Source organism: Macrobrachium nipponense, chromosome 1 (genome assembly GCF_015104395.2).
Source record: "Macrobrachium nipponense isolate FS-2020 chromosome 1, ASM1510439v2, whole genome shotgun sequence".
Taxonomy (NCBI): domain Eukaryota; kingdom Metazoa; phylum Arthropoda; class Malacostraca; order Decapoda; family Palaemonidae; genus Macrobrachium; species Macrobrachium nipponense.
The window spans coordinates 190,022,546-190,043,415 of NC_087200.1; the positions used below are offsets into that span (position 1 = coordinate 190,022,546).

General features: G+C 40.5%; 1 protein-coding gene across 1 annotated transcript in view; it reads right to left on the reverse strand.

The window, feature by feature from the left end:
• The window catches only part of LOC135219943 (farnesyl pyrophosphate synthase-like), a 375,303-nt gene that overhangs the window by 334,549 nt on the left and 19,884 nt on the right, over positions 1–20,870 (reverse strand). Inside the window, exon 2 of the mRNA XM_064257180.1 lies at positions 3,459–3,530. Coding sequence (XP_064113250.1) covers positions 3,459–3,476 — 18 coding nt within the window. The 5' untranslated portion in view covers positions 3,477–3,530. The remainder of the gene's footprint in view (positions 1–3,458; positions 3,531–20,870) is intronic.

Consider the following 20,870-nt stretch of genomic DNA (forward strand, 5'->3'; position numbering starts at 1 on the left):
CTTGTCTCTTCCATTCATCCACATATATTCAGTTTTTGCTCTGCTTATCTTTAGGCCTCTGTCCTCCACGTACTTCCACAACAACTCAATTTCCTGCCTACTTCTGCCTTACTGGTGGTTACTAACACTATTTCATCTGCAAAAAGTACTCCCCAAGGCACCTGATCTTTCACTCTAGCCACTATCACATCCAATACCATATCAAAGATATAGGAACACTGCCTTGGTAGAGTCCAACTTTCACCTCAAACTTCTCTGTTGTTCCCACTGAGCTTCTTACCTGTGTTGTTTGCTTCACTATACATATAATTTACAATCCTCACATATTTTTTCTGAGACACCTTTTTCCTCATGCACCTCCAGACTTCATGCCTAGGCATCTATCATATGCTTTCTCAAGATCTATAAATACTAGATGTAGTTCTTTTCTTTTTCTATATAATATTTTCCCCTGACTTTTTGCAATACAAAGATGGCATCTGCTGTTCCTTTTTCCTGGCATGAACCCAAACTGTTCTTCACTTATAGAGGTTTCATCCCTTAGCCTTGCCTCTATTATTCTTTCATAAATTTTCAGGGTATTTTGTAACTTTAAAACTAAAACTACACTTTCCTTATTTCAAATGAAAGAAAAAACTTAAAACAATGCACTTAATTTTAAACTTAAACTAAGCTTAACATTTGCGTAAATTTAATTATCACTTGTTTTTGCCTTCTTGGCTTGCACTTTCTGTACTTTCACTCGCAGCTCTTTTCAATAAAAATGTATCCAAGAACTTTGCTTTTGCCTGCCTGCCTTTCAAAATGCTTCAAAAATGTGACAAACAAGTGTCATTAAAAAACACTGAACACGACCAGTTGCCACTTTTTCTGGGGTGGGTGTTTCTTTTCAATGAAATTTGACAGCTTTTTCCCACATTGCCAGCATGTCTTTAATTTCACCTGTAGAAATAATTCTCCGGTTCTTCCTACTCCTCACTCGTGTTAATCTCTTCCAGAACCTTCGTGTGTTGCATCATCTGCAGCTCCTTCAACTCCTCAGTTGAGATTCCTCCTCATGTTCTTCGACGAGTTCGTTGACGTCACCCTCATCTACCTCCAGACCCATCGACTTTCCGAGAGATACAATCTCCTCCAACTCTTCTTGCTCGGTCTCTGGGCTCAAACCCTTCGAAATCTCTTTCTGCAACAGCATCAGGCCATAACTTTTTCCATGCAGAGTTCAACGTTCGTCTTGTTACCCCTTGCCATGCCAAGTCAATGATACGTAGACAGATCACGATGTTGTAGTGATCTTTCCATAACTCTCGAAGGGTTAGATTTGTGTTTTCCGTCACTTCAAAGCAGCGGCGGAACAACGTGCTTCGTGTACAGCTTTTTGAGTTGGAAATGACCTGCTGATCCATCGGCTGTAGGATTGAAGTCGTATTGGTGGGAGGTGGAGAACTCTGATAAACTGGATAACTCCTCCAGAATATCATCTTCAAGACCAGGTGGGTGGCTGGAGCATTATCAAGGATGAGCAATGCTTTCATCGTGAGTTTATTTTCTTGCAGATGACGTCTTCACTGCAGGCCAAAGACGAGATTTACCCAGTCAGTAAAAAACTGCCGCGTAACCCATGCCCTAGCATTGGCGCGCCACATAACGTGCAATTTTTCTTTCAGTATCTTGTGCATCTTGAAGGCTCGAGGATTTTCCGAATGATAAACTAGCAGTGGCTTCACTTTACAATCACCACTAGCATTTGCACATATGCAAGGGTCAGACGGTCCTTCATGGGTTTATGGCCTGGCATCATCTTCTCCTCTGCTGTGATGTAAGTCCTCCGTGGCATTTTTCTTCCAAAATAGGCCCGTTTCATCGCAGTTGAACACCTGTTGCGGGATGTAGCCTTCCCTCACAACAAGCGCAGCGAACTTTTGGATGTATGTATCGGCTGCTTTCACGTCTGCACTTGCAGCTTCGCCATGCCTCACCACTGAATGGATGCCAGTTCTCTTCTTACAATTATCAAACCAGCCATGGCTTGCCTTAAACACTTCTTCTGATGCCTCTTTAGAAGTTGATGCTTCTTTCTTCACTAAATCGGCATAAATACTCTGTGCCTTCTCACATATTACCGTCTCCATCACTGTCTCCCCTGCCAGCTCCTTCTCTTTCACCCACACAGCAGAAGCTTCTCCATTTCCTCGTGGATATTTGTCCTTAATTGGGAAAGAATTGGGTTCCTTTTGCTGGTGTAGCACTCTTGATGGCATCCTTCTGCTTCAATATCGTACAAACTGTCGATGTACTACGGTCATAGATCTTTGCGAGTTCAATCACTCGTGCGCCACGCTCATGTTTTTTCTATTATTTCTTGCTTTAGTTCTATCGACATCATCCTCTTCTTCCTGTCACCATTGTCCTTAGCACTCACTTTCTTCGCCCCATGATAACACACAAAAGTTCAGTATATAATCACGCAAAAATCTAGCAAAAAAGAGTACAGCGCACAAGATACACTTTGATTCAAGCGGTAACATGTGCGAGTGAGCAAGAGATGCTCTCGGATGACCCTGTGCGCCAACTAGCGGACGCTCCGGAAACATGGCTCGTATCTCAGATTTGGCTCGTATCTTGAACGAAAATATGGCCCGAGCTCCGGCTCGTATCTCAAAAACTCGTATGTTAGGGCTGCTCGTATCTCGAGGTACCACTGTATATATATGTATATATATATATATATATGAAGGGTGCTCTAAAAGCACTGCTACATCATTTTCTCTTCCAATTTTTGTTTTCATTTAAAAATGTTTAAATTTTATGTACAACATCCTTAGACATTCCCTCATTATGTCATACATTCATTTATTTCCAATAGACAGTAGAACTACAACCACACTATCAAAATTGTGTCGGTGACTGAGGTACATTCAAACTAAAGAGCAGGAATAGAATTCTTTTGGCAAAAAATGAGACCCTTACAAAAATTCACAGGCGCTTACTGACAGTGGATAAAAACACTGTTAGTCATTGGGTGCAAAGTGTCTATCATCATCAGAGAAACGGAAAAAAAAATCTGTCTGATCTCCCTATGCCCTGGCTGGCTGCAAACTAGTCAGCAAACCCGGGAGAAGGAGATCAGAAAAGACTTCGGTGGATACTAAAGCAACGATGAGGAAGTTATTGATGCAGTAAGAAGTTGGCTGAGACACAGAATAGTAGAAGTAGTACCAAGAAGGAACACAGGTTATAGCAGTTAGGTGGTGGTAAGGCACTTAAAATGAGATACTGAAAAATATTCTTTTATTTATTTTTGGATGCCAATTGCACCTAATGATGAAAAAGATGCAAGCAAAACTTTAACAGTAGATGAGATTCATCTCTAATAGTTGTAAATTAAAGAGCTTAATGTTCATATGAAATAACAAAGCATCACAAACATACAATAAATCACTATAATATATACAAACCTGGAAAAATTGTCCCATTTCAACTAAAATGGTGCGTGCTTGTCTATGTAGCTCTCTATCTGTGATACCAGCCTGAAACAAAATATGCCATTAATATTAGAACTTATAATAATTTCTATGTGAAATTATAATACATTTGCACAAAGTAGAATAACATGCAGGCATACTAGCACTACAAAAAAAATTGAGGGGAGAAATTTAAGTGCATTATTCAAAACAAAATAGAAAGCACCATCAGTATCATATAACCAGGTGAACAATGTTGATGCCGAACATTAACTAAGAAGACTACTACTTCTTTAACTAATCTGATCCATAAACATCAAACTACTCAATTATGTATTTCTAATATTAATTTAAAAGAGTTTAACTTAACCACTGAGCTATCTATCAGCTCTCATAGGGCTGACCATAAAGATTAGTATGAAACACCAGGTCTAAGCCATGGACAGGACCAAATACTAATATTAATGCAAAAACGGAGGAAAAAGTCAATAAAATGTTAAGAGGAAAATCCCTCAGTATCGATCTATTATTCATGTAATATGTACTGTATACAAAAAAAGTTCACACCATCTCTCTCTCTCTTTCTGTGACAACACTATTGGTTGAAGGATTGGGAAGTAGCCAATGACAAAGCCTGTAACTTGATGCTTTGGTATGTACTGTCACTAGCACATGTTAGTAGTAGGAAACCAGGTTAAAAAATAGCATAGGTCCCTAAGGGACATTAGAGGTAACCTGGTGAACTCAGACTTGGAAAAAGCAGTTATTGAATAAGTTTTTTACTAGCGTATTCACAACTGAAGACACTACCTCAATACGGAACGGAGCTATTAAATATGAAGGGGCAGATCCACTGGACAAAATAATATTTACAGAGAAGGACATTAAAATCAAAATAGACAAACTCAACAAGTTCAAATCTCCTGGTCCGGATGGGATTCATCCAAGAGAAATTAAAGAGCTAAAAGAGGAGATAATTCCTACACCTGTAGACTACAGAAGAAAGAAGGCACAAAAAGGATGGAAAATTAGGAAATGTTTGCACCACTTACAAAAAAGGTTCCAAGAGTCTTAAGAGCCGGGAAATTATAGACCAATCTGCCTAACGTCAGTCATTTGCAAAGACTTTTGAGTCCATAATTGCAGATCCAATTGTGGATCACATAGATATAAACAAGCTTATTGTTCAACAGTCAACACAGTTCCAGACGAAACAGATCCTGCCTATCAAACCTCTTGGAGTTTTTTTTCATAACATGCTAGGTATCAACCAACAGTAGTAGAGCAATAGATATATACTCTACTTATATTTCCAAAAGGCCTTTGACAAGTCCCACACAAGAAACTGATGACAAAAGTAAGAGCTTTAAGAATTGTAGGAGAAACAGCAGACTGGGTCAAAGACTGGCTAACTTATAGAAAACAAAGTCGTAATAAATGGTGAAGAATCAGAACGGGCAGATGTAACAAGCAGAGTTCCCCAAGGTTCTGTCCTTGGCCCTCTCTTGTTTTTGATTTACATTAATGACATTGATGTAGGCTAACTAGCAGGATAGCCGAATTTGCAGATGACACGAAACTAAGTGTAAATGCAGCAGACCCAGATGCAGTGGAAAGTTTAAGAAATGATCTAATGAAAATAGGATGTGGTCCAAAAAAAATGGCAAAATACCTTTTAACGTAGATAAGTGTAGTGTTACAAATAGGAATAAACAACCCTCATGCCAGCTACATGCTGCTTGGGAATAACAAATAGTGTAGAACAAGAGGAGGACCTTAGAGTCATTATTACCAAGGACTTGAAATCCACAAAACAGTGCATAAAAGCAGAAAAGAAGGCACAAAAACTACGGGATACATAAAGAGGCAGTTCAAATACAGAAGCAAGGAAACTGTGCTGCAGCTCTATACATCAATAGTTAGACCCCATCTTGAATATGCAGTACAGTTTTGGTCACCAACAACTAAGAAAAGACATAAATAGATTAGAAGGAGTACAAGCAAGACCCACAAAGTTAATTCCATCCATCAGGCAAATAGGTTACCGAAGACGACTAGAAAACCGCCTGAACATGTATGGCTTAGAAACAACGATGACTGCGAGGATAACTAAATAGAAACATTCAAAATACTGATACTGAAAGGCATAACAAAAGTAGACAGTAACCTATTTACAATAAACAAAAACCGTACAAAAAATAATGGATGGAAACTAGAACTGAAGAGATCCCATTGTGGGAACTTCTTTACATACAAGTATGTGAGACGTGGAATAAACTGCCACCAGAAGCTGTAAACAGCAACAGTGTGGAAGAGTTTAAAAGAAAACTAAACAAAATCATTGGGGGACACTGTGATGAGCAGTTAAAACCTGCACCTGCAGATAAGTGAGCACACGATGTCTTCTCGGATGGACTAACAAGTCTTTGAGACATCCTAATCCTTTTCATTCCTTGTGATCTCTCTCTCTCTCTCTCTCTCTCTCTCTCTCTCTCTCTCTCTCTCTCTCTCTCTCTCTCTCTCTCTCTCTCTCTCTCTCTCTCTCTCTCTCTGAGATAAGAGAGAATTTCTATGCATATGTACATTTTTTTGTTTTGCATGATAAATGATTTACTAAGTTTTCAAATATCAATATTAATGCAAACAGCAAAATATCAATTCATTAAGGCAATATAGTAAATACTATAATATTTAAGCTCAATATAATTGTTTTCCCTTATCTTTTTCTGTCTCCGACCTTCGGGCAGGGAATATTGACATGGGTAGCACCTGGGCAAAGAGATATTCTCTCTCTCTCTCTCTCTCTCTCTCTCTCTCTCTCTCTCTCTCTCTCTCTCCTCTCTCTCTCTCTCTCTCTCTCTCTCTCTCTCTCTGAGATGAGAGTAATTTATTAGGAATGTGCCCAAGAATCAGTAACGGTATCGGTATCAGTGGTAACCGCATAGTTTTTGTGTGGTATCGGTATCGATGAATTTTCTGGCTGATACCAGCTGATACTTTTGTCATTAGTATAGGAATTTAAAATCCTTCTAGGCTTCCTAAAATGTACATACTTATATTGGAATATTATCCTTTAATAAAAACCCATTATAATTTTAACTTAGTTCAGATGGTCCAAGTATAGTATGAGTTGGAACTTGCAAATGGATTTGTGCTTTTTTTTTGAGTTGAATGTTTTGTTGAACTATACTGAGACAAATTCTGGTCCTTTCTTAATCTTATTTTCATTTATGTACCAGTACCTCATTTTTCTTGGGATTACTTAATAGAACCAATTTAATGTACGTATTGTAATGAGGCAAAGGATTAACCCTTCCATTACCAGGAACTTTCATAATCTAAATAAACGAGTCTGGTTACTGTTTCTAGCCAATATATAAATTAAAACTCAGAATAAACGTATATATTAGTGAATTTGAGTAAGCACTACGTACCTAAATTGTTAAAAGTCTTCTAATGGTAGCCATAATATAAGCCAAAACTGTATCCATGTAATAGAGGGATTAAATACTTAATATATTTTTATACTATATGTTATTTTTTATGCTTTTGAAATTGTTTATATAACCCAATTATATGATCTTTCAACTTTTGAACTTTTAATATAAAATACCAGAGACAAGAATGATTTAGTAACAATACAGTTCTCCTAAATAAATAGTAATATGGAGGTAACAGGTATCGGTATTGGCCAAAAATTTGGTATCGGTGCATCCCTAATTTTTATGCATATGTATGTTTTTTATTTGTGATTTACTAATTTTCAAATAATAATATTAATGTAAACACAGAGTAAAGATGTCTTCTTTACCATTAATTATGATCAGCCAGGCAAAGTCAAGTATGAAGACCTACGAAAGAAACTCCTTGACACATATTCCATGCCCGTCCCAGAAAGAGCCCAACGCACCCTTGAACTGATGAACCAGCCCCTAAGGGACGCATCAACCCAGGGACACCTGGGACGAACTACAAGGTCTCCTGATGCTGCCAGGCTGACTCAGACGGACAGAGGAGAGAGATCAGCTTGTCGTGTGAAATATTCCTGCAGTGCCTTCCGCAGGAGGTGAGGGCACAGATTATGGAAACAGACGAGTGCTTGATGGACGAATTGGTGAACGTCACACACAAACTCCACGAGGCCACCAAGGCCTCCAAGCATGCTGCAGCACCTGCAAGCTGGTACCTGAAGAAGCAGAGGAGGGGGACATGAACGCCGTAAACACAGAAGAAGGCGCCACCGCTGCAGCAGAGATGAGGACAAATCCAGCTGGTGTTACTTCCATTGGAGGTTCAGAAAGAACATGAAAAATTGCAGAGCCCCCTGTTCTTTCACAAAAAAAAACTGGGAAGGCAGCCACCCATAACAGCAGTGGCCGCAAAAATTAGAGGATCCTAGCCAGTAGGACTCTTCATCCACGACGCCATATCGAGACGATGGATGCTGATAGACACGGGCTATGCAGTTGGTATTTGTGTCGTTGGAGGAGGACCACAACCGCACGTATGGCACCGCAACTGCACTAGTGGCTGCAAATGGAAGCCCCATCCGCTGCTACAGAACTCAGACCCGCAGAATATCCATCCTGGGTCATAATTACGAAATTGGCCCTTTCGTCATCACAGGATGTCAACGTTTCCCCTAACTAAGACGCCGATTTCCTTGCACAACAACGACTGCTGGTAGACGTCTGCCGAAAACACCTGCTGGATACCAGAACCTGCCATTTCCCAACACTCTCCACCAGACCAGGAATGCCTGCAGTATGCTCCATCTCAGTGAACAAATACAGCACCCTCCCTGCACAAATTCTCAGATGTCTTCAAGCCAGAACTGTGTCAGGTGCCAAGGTACACAGGCCAAGCATGGCATCCATCACCACACATGCCAAGTTCCACCACCTACATCCAAGAAACTCCAGGATGCTAAACAAGCATTCACCGAGATGGAAAGGATGGGTATCTGCAAAAAAGCATCATAGAGTCCTGGTGTCCCCCCTTCACATGGTGAAGACACCAGACCTGGAGGCCCTGTGGGGACTACTGTTGGCTGAACCTAATGACAACTATCCCCCTGCCAAACATGCAGGACCTAACAGGAGCCCTGCATGGGGCCAAGATATTCACAAAAATGGATTTGCTCAAGTCCTATTTTAAGGTCCCAGTAAATCCCGACAACATTCCGAAGACAGACATCATCACGCCGTTCAGGACATATGCCTTCTCCTACTTCACCTTCAGCCTCAGGAACGCCGGGCCACATTCCAACGCCTGATGGACAGCAACTTGGGAGACCTACTTTTCTGTGTCTGCTACGTTGACGACATCCTGATCTTCTCCAGGTCCCCGGAGGAGCAATTGGGCCACATCCGGGCTGTGCTGAACGCCTTCAGGAGAACGGATTGATCGTCAGGTTCGACAAATGTACCTTTGGAGTGGAGAAGGGAAGACTTCCTGGGACATTGAGCCTCCAAGGTGTTGACACAGTGAAGGATTTTCCAGCACCAAAAAACCATCAAGTCCCTGCAGGAGTTCCTCAGCATGGTCAACTACTACCGTATGATTCATCAAAGCCACCACCTGAACATATCAACACCCACTGGCCCCCCCCCCCCCCCGACTTACTACCAATGCCAGCAATGTCATTTGCGGAGCCGTGCTGGAGCAGATAGTTTTTTAGCCACAAGTTAAAGCCACCGGAGACCTGCTACAGTGCATTAGACAGGGAACTGCTGGCAATCTACCAAGCTGTGCGGCACTTCAAGTACCTCTTGGACGGCAGCCCTTTCACCATCCTAACAGACCACAAGATGTTGGTGCATGCGTTCATGAGGGCGGGAGATACATGGTCAGCATGACAGCAATGGCACCTGGCTGCTATCTCCGAATTCAGATGTACCATCGGCTACGTCCCAGGCAAGGAGAACCTAGTAGCTGAAGCCCTATCAAAGGATTGAAATAAATTCGGTCCACCTAGGCATAGACTAAGCAGACCTGGTGAAGGAACAGGCCACAGACCTGGTAACGGCAGCCTACCGCACAGCACTTACTGCACTGAAGTGGGAAGACATGCCAATAGGCGAATCAGGATCAAACACTACTCTGTGATACCAGCACAAGCCGGGCCCGCCCCCTGATACCCACGTCACGGTGAAAGCAAGCGTTCTTCGACATCATCCATGGCCTGTCAGATCCATCAGGATGAACAAAAACATGCCTGATGACAGAGAAATGTGTGTGGCAATGGGATCAGGAAGGGCATACAAGGACAGAAGTATGGAGGAGTTATGGGGAGTTCATTTGACAATGTCCTTGAGAGAGAGAGAGAGAGAGAGAGGAGAGAGAGAGAGAGAGAGAGAGAGAGAGAGAGAGAGAGAGAGAGAGAGAGAGAGAGAGAGGGGAATGTAAGTGGCGTTAGGTTGTTTTGTGTTCGTGTAAATGGATAGTTAGCAAGCGAATTGCCAGTTCAGCAAGAGGTGGTTGTGTCTGTTGAGTCGGTCACAAGTCTGGTCTGTATTTTGAGGCAGTCTGTAATGAGAAATCGTGAAGGACAGACATTGGGGGTTGTTTGTTTGCTGAGCTGTTTGTTGGTTTCTTGGTGTTGTGTGGCTGTAGCCTTGGTTGTTTGTTGTGGTTGTAGTCTTGTTTGTTTGTTGTGTGTGGGGTTGTGGTCCTTGGTTGTTGTGTTGTTGGGTTGTGTGGTTGTGGTTCTTGGTTGCTGTCATGTTGTTGTTGTGTGGTTTATAGTTCTTTGTTGTCGGTTGAACGTTGGTTTGCGGCAGTTGTTGGTGTCTCAGTGACCTCATCCACTGGACAGCACAGCATAGCCCTGAGTATCTGTAGTTGGGGTGAGTACATGTGTTGATTTTTGATTTTTTTCTGTGTATAGGCAAGTCAATGTCCTGCGTGCATTCTTTAACATGAAGAGGATAGTGTGGCTGAGGGTGAGTTTTGGCAGCCAGATTGGTTAAATTAATGTGGGGGGTCTTGCCCACTTGTTTTTTGTTTGTGATCCTGCCACAACACACAGAATCAGGCATTGGAGACTACCCTCAACCATGATGATAACGTTTTTGGGCACATCCACGTAGACGTCGTAGGACCTCTGCCACAATCATGGGGCACCAGATACCTCCTGACAATCATAACTGTTACTGTCCACAAGATGGCTTGGAAGCAACCCCAATGGTAAAGCATCAACTAGCAACTGCACGGAAGCCCTACTAATCAAGTTGGATAAGCTGTTGCGATGTGCCATTGATATAACTACAGACAGGGTCCAGCATTCTTGTCGAACTCTGGGTTTCCCTGCACACCTGATGGGGACAAACACTCCACAGTACGACGGCATACAACCCCGTGGCCAACAATATGGTGGAAAGAACACACCATTCATTAAAAGCAGTTCTGATGGCACGTTGTACTGACAAAAAATTTGAAGGCAGCGCTACCCTGGGTCCTGCTGGGTCTCTCTGCACCACACAAAGGGCAAACAGCGAGGAATCTCTTACAGAAAATGTCTATGGCGAAACATTGGCCATACCTAGAGAATTCTTCTCCATGGAACTGGAACAACCCAGATACACCCCTTCCAAGACTAAGAGTAAGTTGCAAAGACATTCGTGCCCTGAAGAAAGACTTTTGCGGACAGGACCCATAACTTCACACCAGAAGGCCTGAAAACCTGCACACGTCTTCATGAGGAATGAACACTGCTCCTCCCTTGACCAGATCATACAGAGGACCATACCGAGTCGTCAACATCCATGGCAGGAAGACTGGATATCTACTGACAGGTTAAAGCAGCCCAACCACAGATATCAAGAATTCGGGGTGGTCGGCTCCTGCTCCCAAGAACATACCAAGATTAACATGCAATAGATCTTCCAATCATTATTTCATAAAATTATTGTCTTGGGGGGGGGGGGGGGGGGGGGGGGGGGGGGGGGGGGGGGGGGGGGGGGGGGGGGGGGAGTATAACTTGTAAAGACATCTTCTTCACTCATTAATTAGGATCAAATACCGCATCTGCACAGCAACAAAAATCACATGTATATATTTGTATGTAGAATTTTCTGGCCTTTTTGCCAATATATATATCACTGTATGTACATTATGTCTCATTTTATTGTTATTTGATTGACCGTTAACAAACAGATTGCTCTCACTCAGCATGCGGGTCACATATATGAAAATATATCAATTCCGAGGTAGAGCGAATTAGATATTAAAGGACATTTGTAGCTCGAATGATTTATATGAATCATGGTGAAGTGATAATTATTCATAACATGGCTAACGTTCGTCAAACGTTCAAATTGGCTAACATGGCAGAGGGGGTTTTCATATCAATTCTAATTACAAAAAAACTGAGTCGACAGTGATTTGTAAGGTCAGAATCGGTATAAACTTATAGCCTCTGTTAGCCGAATCGGTAAAGTCAATGTCGTCTTGATTTCGTGCCTGTCCGCTGGACGATGGTTCGATCCCATAAGGGGATGAAATTATCGTCAACTAAAAATTCCCCTTCGGAACATACATATATGAAAATATATAAATTCCGAGGTAGAGCGAATTAGATATTAAAGGACATTTGTAGCTCGAATGATTTATATGAATCACGGTTGAAGCGATAATTCTTAAACATGATACAAATAGAAGGGTCTAAATGAAAAAGGCCACGAATAACATTGAAATTACAATGAAAAGTAAGTTGTATTAAAGCAGATTCTAAAAGATTTCGTGATAAGACATCTCTTGACCTTACAATTACTGAACTACCAACCCAATTTATTCTGTGGTTGTTTTCACTTAAATGAATGAATATTGCATTAGATGTTTGCCCAGTTTTTAAAGAATATTTATGCTGGCTTAGCCTTACTTCTAGGCCCTTGCTAGACTGTCCGAGATAAAATGAAGGACAATTCATACATGGAATTTATATATTATGTTGTTGCTTTCTCTGGAGCCATTTTTTTATTAACATTAGTGTGTTATATAGGAAAAAACAACTTACTTTTCATTGTAATTTCAATGTTAGTCGTGGCCTGTATTTGTAACATGTTTAAGAATGACCTCAAAAATATAATTAGACTTAATAAAAATTTAGTTGCCTTAGAGTTATCTTCGTTTGTAATGTATGTCTAACATGTATTGTGAATATGTAGTATTGTGAATATGTTTTGTGAATATGGTTTTGTTTACCAAAGTTCTGAATAGCTGTCACCTATAATCCTTTAATTGTCTTGTCCTTGTATCTGAGATGATTATCTTAAACTTTTAATTGCACCCATTGTTTATGCTTGTTTGGAAGGTTACTCATCTTCCAGGTGTGTCGGATTCTAGGTATTAATCTCTTTATAATCCATCTATCTGTCACTTATACGATCTTCTTGTTTTGTCTTTTTCCTCATGTATGTCAGTTCATCTGCTTAGTAAAGGACGTTTAAACGTCGAAAGGTCTCGCAGATACTCAGTCGTTTATTTTCCTTCATGGCGATATCTTTATTTATGGATTTATCACGTCCTAACTTTCGTGATTCAGTCATACATACATACATACATACTACATATATATATATATATAGTCCTTTAATTCCTATATGGTATTAAGCATTTGTCCTGCTTTCTGATGAGGTGACTGATGACTTAGCAATTTGATTAGCTTTCTCGTTCCCAACACCCAACATAGGAAGCCGCCCAGCAAAAAATGTACTACATACTCTCTTTTCACCAGCAACAACCATTCCAATATCTCTAAATCAATGGATGTGAGGAGCTAAAAGATTCTAAAGACTAAAGAACACTTCTTTAGTTACAATATATAGCCAAGACATTAAAATTCTGGGTTACAATTCCTTTAAGGCCTTTAAAATTGCATCCAGTTCTGCTGTAAAAGTAGATGTAGCAGAGGATAATCTCCCACTTCTTTTGTCTACATCAGGAACGGCCACTCCAAACCCATTGCTAGCATCTGACTTGGAGTCGTCTGTGAAAACCGTAGCAGAGTAATTACGTGTAGAGGAATGATCTAAAATTGTTGATCTCATTGTCTCACTGGACATTTCTGCTTTTGATGAACTAAAATATCTACAGAATTTTACCTCTGGATATTCCAGGCAGGTTAACTAAATACTATCCAACAAGTTTGACTACCTAGTTATACATTTTCTTTAAAATCAGATGGTTGGGTTGCTAGGGGTAATTTTCATTAAATTACCAGTGCTTTTTATTTCTGATAAAAATGCTGGTTAAGGACTTACAGAAGCCTTTGTGATCTGCAGCCAGCTATGAAACTGCCAACATTGGTAATGAAGATCCAGAGAAACCTCACCAGCATCCACAAGCTACTCTAAGTGGGAGACGATTTTAAAGCTCCTGTAGCTAATCCTACTCCTCCATGATGAACTGAATTAAGCATTTAAGGCTATTAGACTTTGCTGAGGTATACACTTCATACCTGTTTACAGGTGTTAATTTTCAAAAGAATAAGGCTTTGTATAGTGGGACGCAACTTTCAGCACATTCATTGCTTTTGAACATTTTTTCTTAATGTATTTTCAGATGTGGAATCCAAGTCAGCTTGCTACCAAAATCAGCCCAAGAAACCTTATTTCACCAACACATGAAAATATCTGGCCATGTACCAACAAATACAGATCAGGATGGAATCCTCTCAATAGCAGAAATGCATGGTTACTGTTTTACTAGCTGAAAACCTAAAACCATTCATCTTGGGCCAATATTACTATGTTGACAATGCAGAGCTAAAGGCAGTGTTCAGCCATTGCCAACCTTGTTGCTGCAAACTGTATCGAAAGGTCATCACCAAAAATAAGATACGTTACATCTTGGGGAATTATTTTGGCATCCCATTGATTGCTAAGGTGAACAAGGTTACGCTCTGAACACTTTCTTGTGACACTTGTTGATATATCTGACATTGTTGCTCCAACTTGAATCTGATACTAGTGTCTAAGAGGACACATTTCACTGGGCGACACGGCTTCCTCGCCCAGAAATAGATTTTTCCTACGTCAAAATCCCTTTTTTAAAAAATACATTGATAAAAAGAGGCAATTGCTTCTCAGGATATATGTATTCATCAAAACCCTCACAATGCCATATCTCCATGTATCCATAAGCCTTCTCAAGCTCAGACAAAACAGGGACATAATGCTGTTTTTTTAGCAAAAGCTTCACATACTGAAGATTCCATTCGAACCAACACATCAGTTGTGGAGTGCAACACGTCAAAAACCACACTGGGCACACAACAGATATTTACCATGCTTCCAGTATAACATCACATTTGTATTTTCCATGATCTTATACAGACATGATATCAATGCAATGGGACAACTACTATTCTCTTCTCTAGGTTCACAAATGACAGTAATTTTCACATCTCCCAATTACTTTTGGGAGGATAAGTTTCTTTGAAAATCTCTGTTGATCATATAAAAATACAGGTATTTTCGATAGTATGCTTAACCAATGAATGTGTTACATCATCCAGTCCAGGAGCTGATTCACTATATACGTATACTTAAGGTTGATTCAGATTCCCTCACAGTAATAAGTAAATTGTATAGTTCTGTACTAAAATTAATTTATACATATTTCATTAGCTTTCTTTAAGCTGAATAGTTTCTGTTATCACTTTTCTTTGCAACACTTGCAAAATGATATGCAAACTCATTTACCACTAACCAGGTATCTGCTTCTTACTGCCAATGAACTTAATACCTGGAGGTTGATGGAGTAAATTTGCCTGTTATTTTTTTAACACTCCCAGACTGAAGCCATGGATGTTTTTGAATTTAATGAAGTTATGAAAATTGTTAAAGATTCTTTCCTGCCTTTTTAACATCCATGCGAAAATGAGCTCATTTTTCATAATTCAACTTGGTAATATGCACATTTTGTCTGTGAAACTTAGTGAAAGCTGATCTCAGTTTCTGTGAGTTATGGCATTTACAAGTCTACCAGGGAACTGGACTGGATATAAATAAACCTGAAGTCCTTGTTATTGATTGAAGACAGTAAAAAATATGATCACAGTAAACTGAAAAAATCAAGAGCATCACCTTTGGAGATAAAGTCAGCTGGGTCATCTATTGAGCTGTGTTCCTGGAATGTTGCCCAATCAGTTTTACCAATGTTCCATTTAGGTAGCCTTGAAGATGGAACATTTAAAGATACATCAATCATTATTGGAAAATGATAACTAGTAAATATATCATTTATCACTCTCCAATTTAGACCATTCAGGTAATCATCACTGCTTATAGATAAATCAATTACTGACAATGTGTCCATCAGAACATGAAAATGTGTAGGTCCACGTGTTTAGTTTTTTCTAGATTGGAACAAGGTGATTTCTTTCTTTTTGAGTGGCAACAATATCACCACAAACAAGTTTTCAACTGTTCATATCTCTTAGAATAACAAAGGGACATGGTAGCTGTTGAAAACAGCTTTTAAATTCATGAGTGGGGAAGAATTCACCAAGTGGTTGATAGAGTATACTGTAAATATTTTCTTTGCATATGGATCAGCTCACCTTATCACTTGCAATGTAAACTAGATATGTACTAACAGGACTTTGTGGGGTGTCATTACAAACACATAAAACAGCACCACATGGCTTAAATTTATTCTATAAGGGGAATGATAGGATGTATACATACTCTAATGGGCTTGGACATTGTGTTATTACCAATTAAGTCTCCTGCAAAGCTATATAAACAGGAGACACTTCTGAAAATGAGCACCCTCAATGCTTCCTGTTTAGCTCTTAATCTCTGACAGTTCCACTGGGAAAATAAAATGTACTTGGATTTTATGGCCCTTAAAGTGGAGCTCCTTTTAATTACTTTTACTTTACTGCCTTGCTCCTGCTTTTTTCCCATTTTAAAGTTGACGATGGTGCTTCTTTCCTTCGTAAAGGAAATTTCAAGTTCAAGAGCACCAGTGAAAGCTGACGCTGTTTGAGAGAGGTGGAAATTTCAGACACAAATGCTCCATCCTCTAAAGCACCAGAAGTACCAGTTAGAACTGGTGCAGGTCTTACAAGTGCAGGTGCTGGAGAGAGAGATGCACTAGACAGATAATGAAGCCTCCATAGAGGCTGGAGTGCCAGCTAAAGTTGGAGCCTCCAAAGAGGCTGACGCACTATGTTGCACCAATTAGGATTAACACATATACTCTCTCACAAACAACCCTCACGCCAACTACATGGAGTCATTATTACCAAGGACTTAAAATCCACAAAACAGTGCATAAAAGCTGAAAAGAAGGCACAGAAACTAGTGGGATACGAAACCGTGCTGCAGCTCTACACATCAATAGTTAGACCTCATATTGAGTATGCAGTAGTTTTGGTCACCAACACTAAGAAAGACATAAAAGATTAGAAGGGGTACAAGCAAGAGCCACAAAGTTAATTCCATCCTTCAGATAAATAGGTTACCGAAGACGACTAGAGAGCCTGAACATGTATGGCTTAGAAACAAAACAATTGCGAGGACAACTAATAGAAACATTTAAAATACTCAAAGCATAACAAAAGTAGACAGTAACCTATTTATGTTTAAACGATAACCAGACAAAAAATAATGGAAGGAAACTAGTACTGAAGAGATACAACACATCCCACTGTGGGAACTTCTTTACATGCAAGATATGTGAGACATGGAATAAACTGCCACCAGAAGTTGTAAACAGCAACAGTGTGGAATAATTTAAAAGAAACAGTAAAACCTGCTCCTAGAGATAAGTGAGCACAAGATGTCAATTATTTTGTGGATTTTTTCTGCAAGTTAATTTCTTCAATAAGTCACAAAAATATTGGTAATTTGTGGACTTTTCGACGAAAAAAAATAAAACTGACCACTGTACAGGCAGTCCCTGGTTATCAGCGGACTCGGTTAATGGCGATCCGGTTTTAAAATCAGCCATGTATGGTGCCATAACGCGGCAAGTTACAACGCATCTCAAGAACGGAATCCTCATCGTAATCCGGGGACTGCCTGTATTGCAGATTTTCAGTATTCATGGGTGGTTGTGGTATCTAACTCCCAAAAATGTGGGGGGTTTATTGTAGGTGTTACAGTGTTCCCACATATTCACGGGGTATGCGTACCAGAACCCTGTGAATAGTTATTTATGAGCAAATATATATAAAGACTCATTTGAAAGAAAGGCAGTGCATGCTCCCATAAAGTCAGGTACTGCCTAAAATCAGCAAGCTCAGCCAGTCTAAAATTGCCATTAGTGAATATATGGGCAATAGGAGTAATGGAACCTCTTTCCTGCCCGATTCCTCCAAATCAATAGTGCGTATGATTGATGCTCACCATGAGTGAATCTGAATCTGTCCACCACCCAAAACCTGTTAGTATTGCTATTCATATGAGGGTACTCTCAATCCATAAGTGCTTTCAATTGTCAAGTCTACATAGGCCCTAACAAAACATTTGTGTTTTTTTCATGTTTGTTAGCATTACTCTCGGCATCTCTCCATTTTGGTGTTATAAGGCTGTACTGTGTTGGAACAGTGTAAAATAGAGCCATAAGTATTTAAGTTTTCAAAAACAGTGGATGTACATTCATAATTCTTGATTAGGAACTAATAAAATTCCCATCAGGAATTACCTCTCGTGTCACAGCAAGTTAAATTATCCACCCCAAACAAGGAACTTTTTGTTAACACTATGGAGGAGTGATATGGTAGTTACATTTGACGTCTTCGAGGGTTGCATATGTGGAGAGAGAGAGAGAGAGAGAGGGAGGGAGAGAGGAGAGAGAGACGAGAGGAGAGAGATGGGGAGAAGAAGAGTGAGAGGAAGAGAGAGGAGAGACGAGAGAGAGTTATTGGGTTGTTTGTAGTTGTCGAGAAATAATTAAGTTTAAATGTTTTCATGTGTTTGATGTGTCGTGTTCGTGTTGCTGTAGGTAGTGGCGTAAGTGCATGTGTTTTTCTGAAGAGTGTGGAGAGAGCAAGCTGTTGAGAGAGAGAGAGAGAGAGAGAAGAGAGAGAGAGAGAGAGAGAGAGAGAGGAGAGAGAGAGCACAAATTGGTGGATGGATAGTTAGTAGTGGTTTGCTTGTTGAGCGATCGTTTTGGGTTGTCTGCTGGCGCGGTTGCCGAGACAAGCTTTGATTGATTATGATGTTGTGTATTTGTTGTGCATGTGTCTGCCTGGTTGTCGAGCTAGAGTGTCTGTTGTATTTGATTTTTTGTTTTGATGTTTGAGAGTTGTCGTATGATTTGTTGTGTTGTTTTTGAGTTGTTGGTGTTGTTTGTGTAGTGATTGTTATGTTGTTTTTTAAAGTTCTTGTATGGTTTTGGTGCTTGTCTGTCTTTGAGTACGTGAGTTGCAGCGGTTGTTGTGTCTCAACAACTGTATCCAGCAGACGGCACAGCATCTTGCATTGAGTGTCTCGAGTCTTAAGGTGAGTACATGCGTTTGTGTTTTTGTGTGTTCTGTCTTGTTAAGCCAATTGTCCTGCGTAATTAGCAACGTAAAGGGGAAAGTGTGACTGGGGGAAGTATTTGTCAGCCATGTTTGATAAAGTAATGTGGGAGATCTTGTTGCTTGCTTTGCTTTGCTTGTGATCCAGCCGCAAAGCATGTTCGATGACAACCGTGGCTACAGTTACTCAAGAGTATCAGCGAGACAATTTTCTAGAATGGCAAATTTAAGATTTTTCATTAAAAGCATGTGCTATATTTCAAAACGAGCAGGATTTCACGCACGCATGAAAAAAGTGAGAATTTAGGGCCGCATGTCCAAGAGCTAGCCGTCATTTCTGTCATGGTTTATTTCAACTAGGATCATCCTCGCATGCTTTGTGGCATTTTGCATGAATATTTTCCCTTTCTTAGATAATGAGTTTTGCGCTGTTTGAATTGTGAATTGGCAAAAGGGAGAAGCACTCAGTCTTACGTTTTCTTTTGTCACCAAGGGAGAAGTTCTAGGAAAAACCTATTTTGCGTAGTCTAGCGAATAGTGTATTTTTTTAAAAATTAATCTTCACCACATCAGTAAATTTTCTGAGTCATCTGAAGCCACGTGGCCGCCATCTTGGCTGTGTGTAAAGAAGGCATTTAGTACATGTCAGAGAAATTACCATGGACTTAATCTGGCAGACCTTTGATTCATGCCAACCAAAAAGAGAAAGTTGGAGTGAATTAGTGTGTTGGTGTAAACCACGTGTTCCGTCCTACCGCTGTCAACAAAAGCCAGTTATGTGTGGGTATGTCGACGTAGTACATGCAGATTTCCCCGACCTCAGCAAAAGCTCGCCCCTGCTGCAGTCTCACAACCTGTGCTTGACTTGGTCCTTGCAACCAGTAAACCTCTCACACCGACAATCATCCTCTTCTACTCCATCACAGTCCCAAGAAGTCCAGATTCTGGTGGACAAACCTCTTTGGGAAGTCCTAGTTAAGCTGTCACTGATGTGGAGGACATGCAACGAAATCCAGCTGAAATCGCTGCACCATAGCTGTCCTGGTTGTCACAGCAGCTGAGGAAGTAACCAATTCGGTGTTCGTTTCACCCATCCATGGCACCACCATAGTCACTCTAGACAGAGACCAAGAATCTTTTCAGACTTCGGTAGAGCCACATGCCATGGTTCCCACCAAGAACCCTAAGCCTAAAGTTCGATGGAAATCAAGGAAGAAAAGGAGTAAGAGGCATAGAAGGTCGAGGTAGTCATCAGTGCTACTGCGCTCTCATGGCACTCATGCCATTTATGTACAACAGTGCCTTAGATCCAGAAGAAGGCAGTGCCTAGGTCGTCTTCCGACCTGTAACCATAGCAATGGGTTATGTATATTTAAACTATTTATTTTGTAATCAGCTAAGGGTGTTCTCCAGTACAGTGGAACATGTCCTATGAATGGCTGCCATAGAAAGAAATAAAGTCCCCCTTGCATTCCCCCTTCGAGTCTTCTTACCATCTTTCCGAAAACAACAGTGTGATTATAGGCGAGACAAAACTAACCAGAGAAGTCTAGGAATCTCCACTGGAGAAAATGAAGTTTGAACTTTCACTGTCCCAAGGGAAGAGAGACCAACTGAACACAAAAAGTTCAACTGCAGCATCATATAGGCTTGGAGCCTGCAGTATGAGACACTAACAAGGACAGGTGCTGTTAGTCAAACTACATCAACCTTGCTACAGACTCTACTTTATTTCAAAAGGATTGCAGTAGAACCCCAGAGGTGGACTAATCTTCAGTGAAAACACTGAATCAATGCCAAATTTGCCCAGGAACTCAGGACAACACTGTATCCCCCAAAAAATGCAAGAATGGGCCACAGGCAGTTGTCTGGTGGACCAGATAGTATAAAAAGACTACCAACAGACAAGTACCTTTTTTGAATGTAGC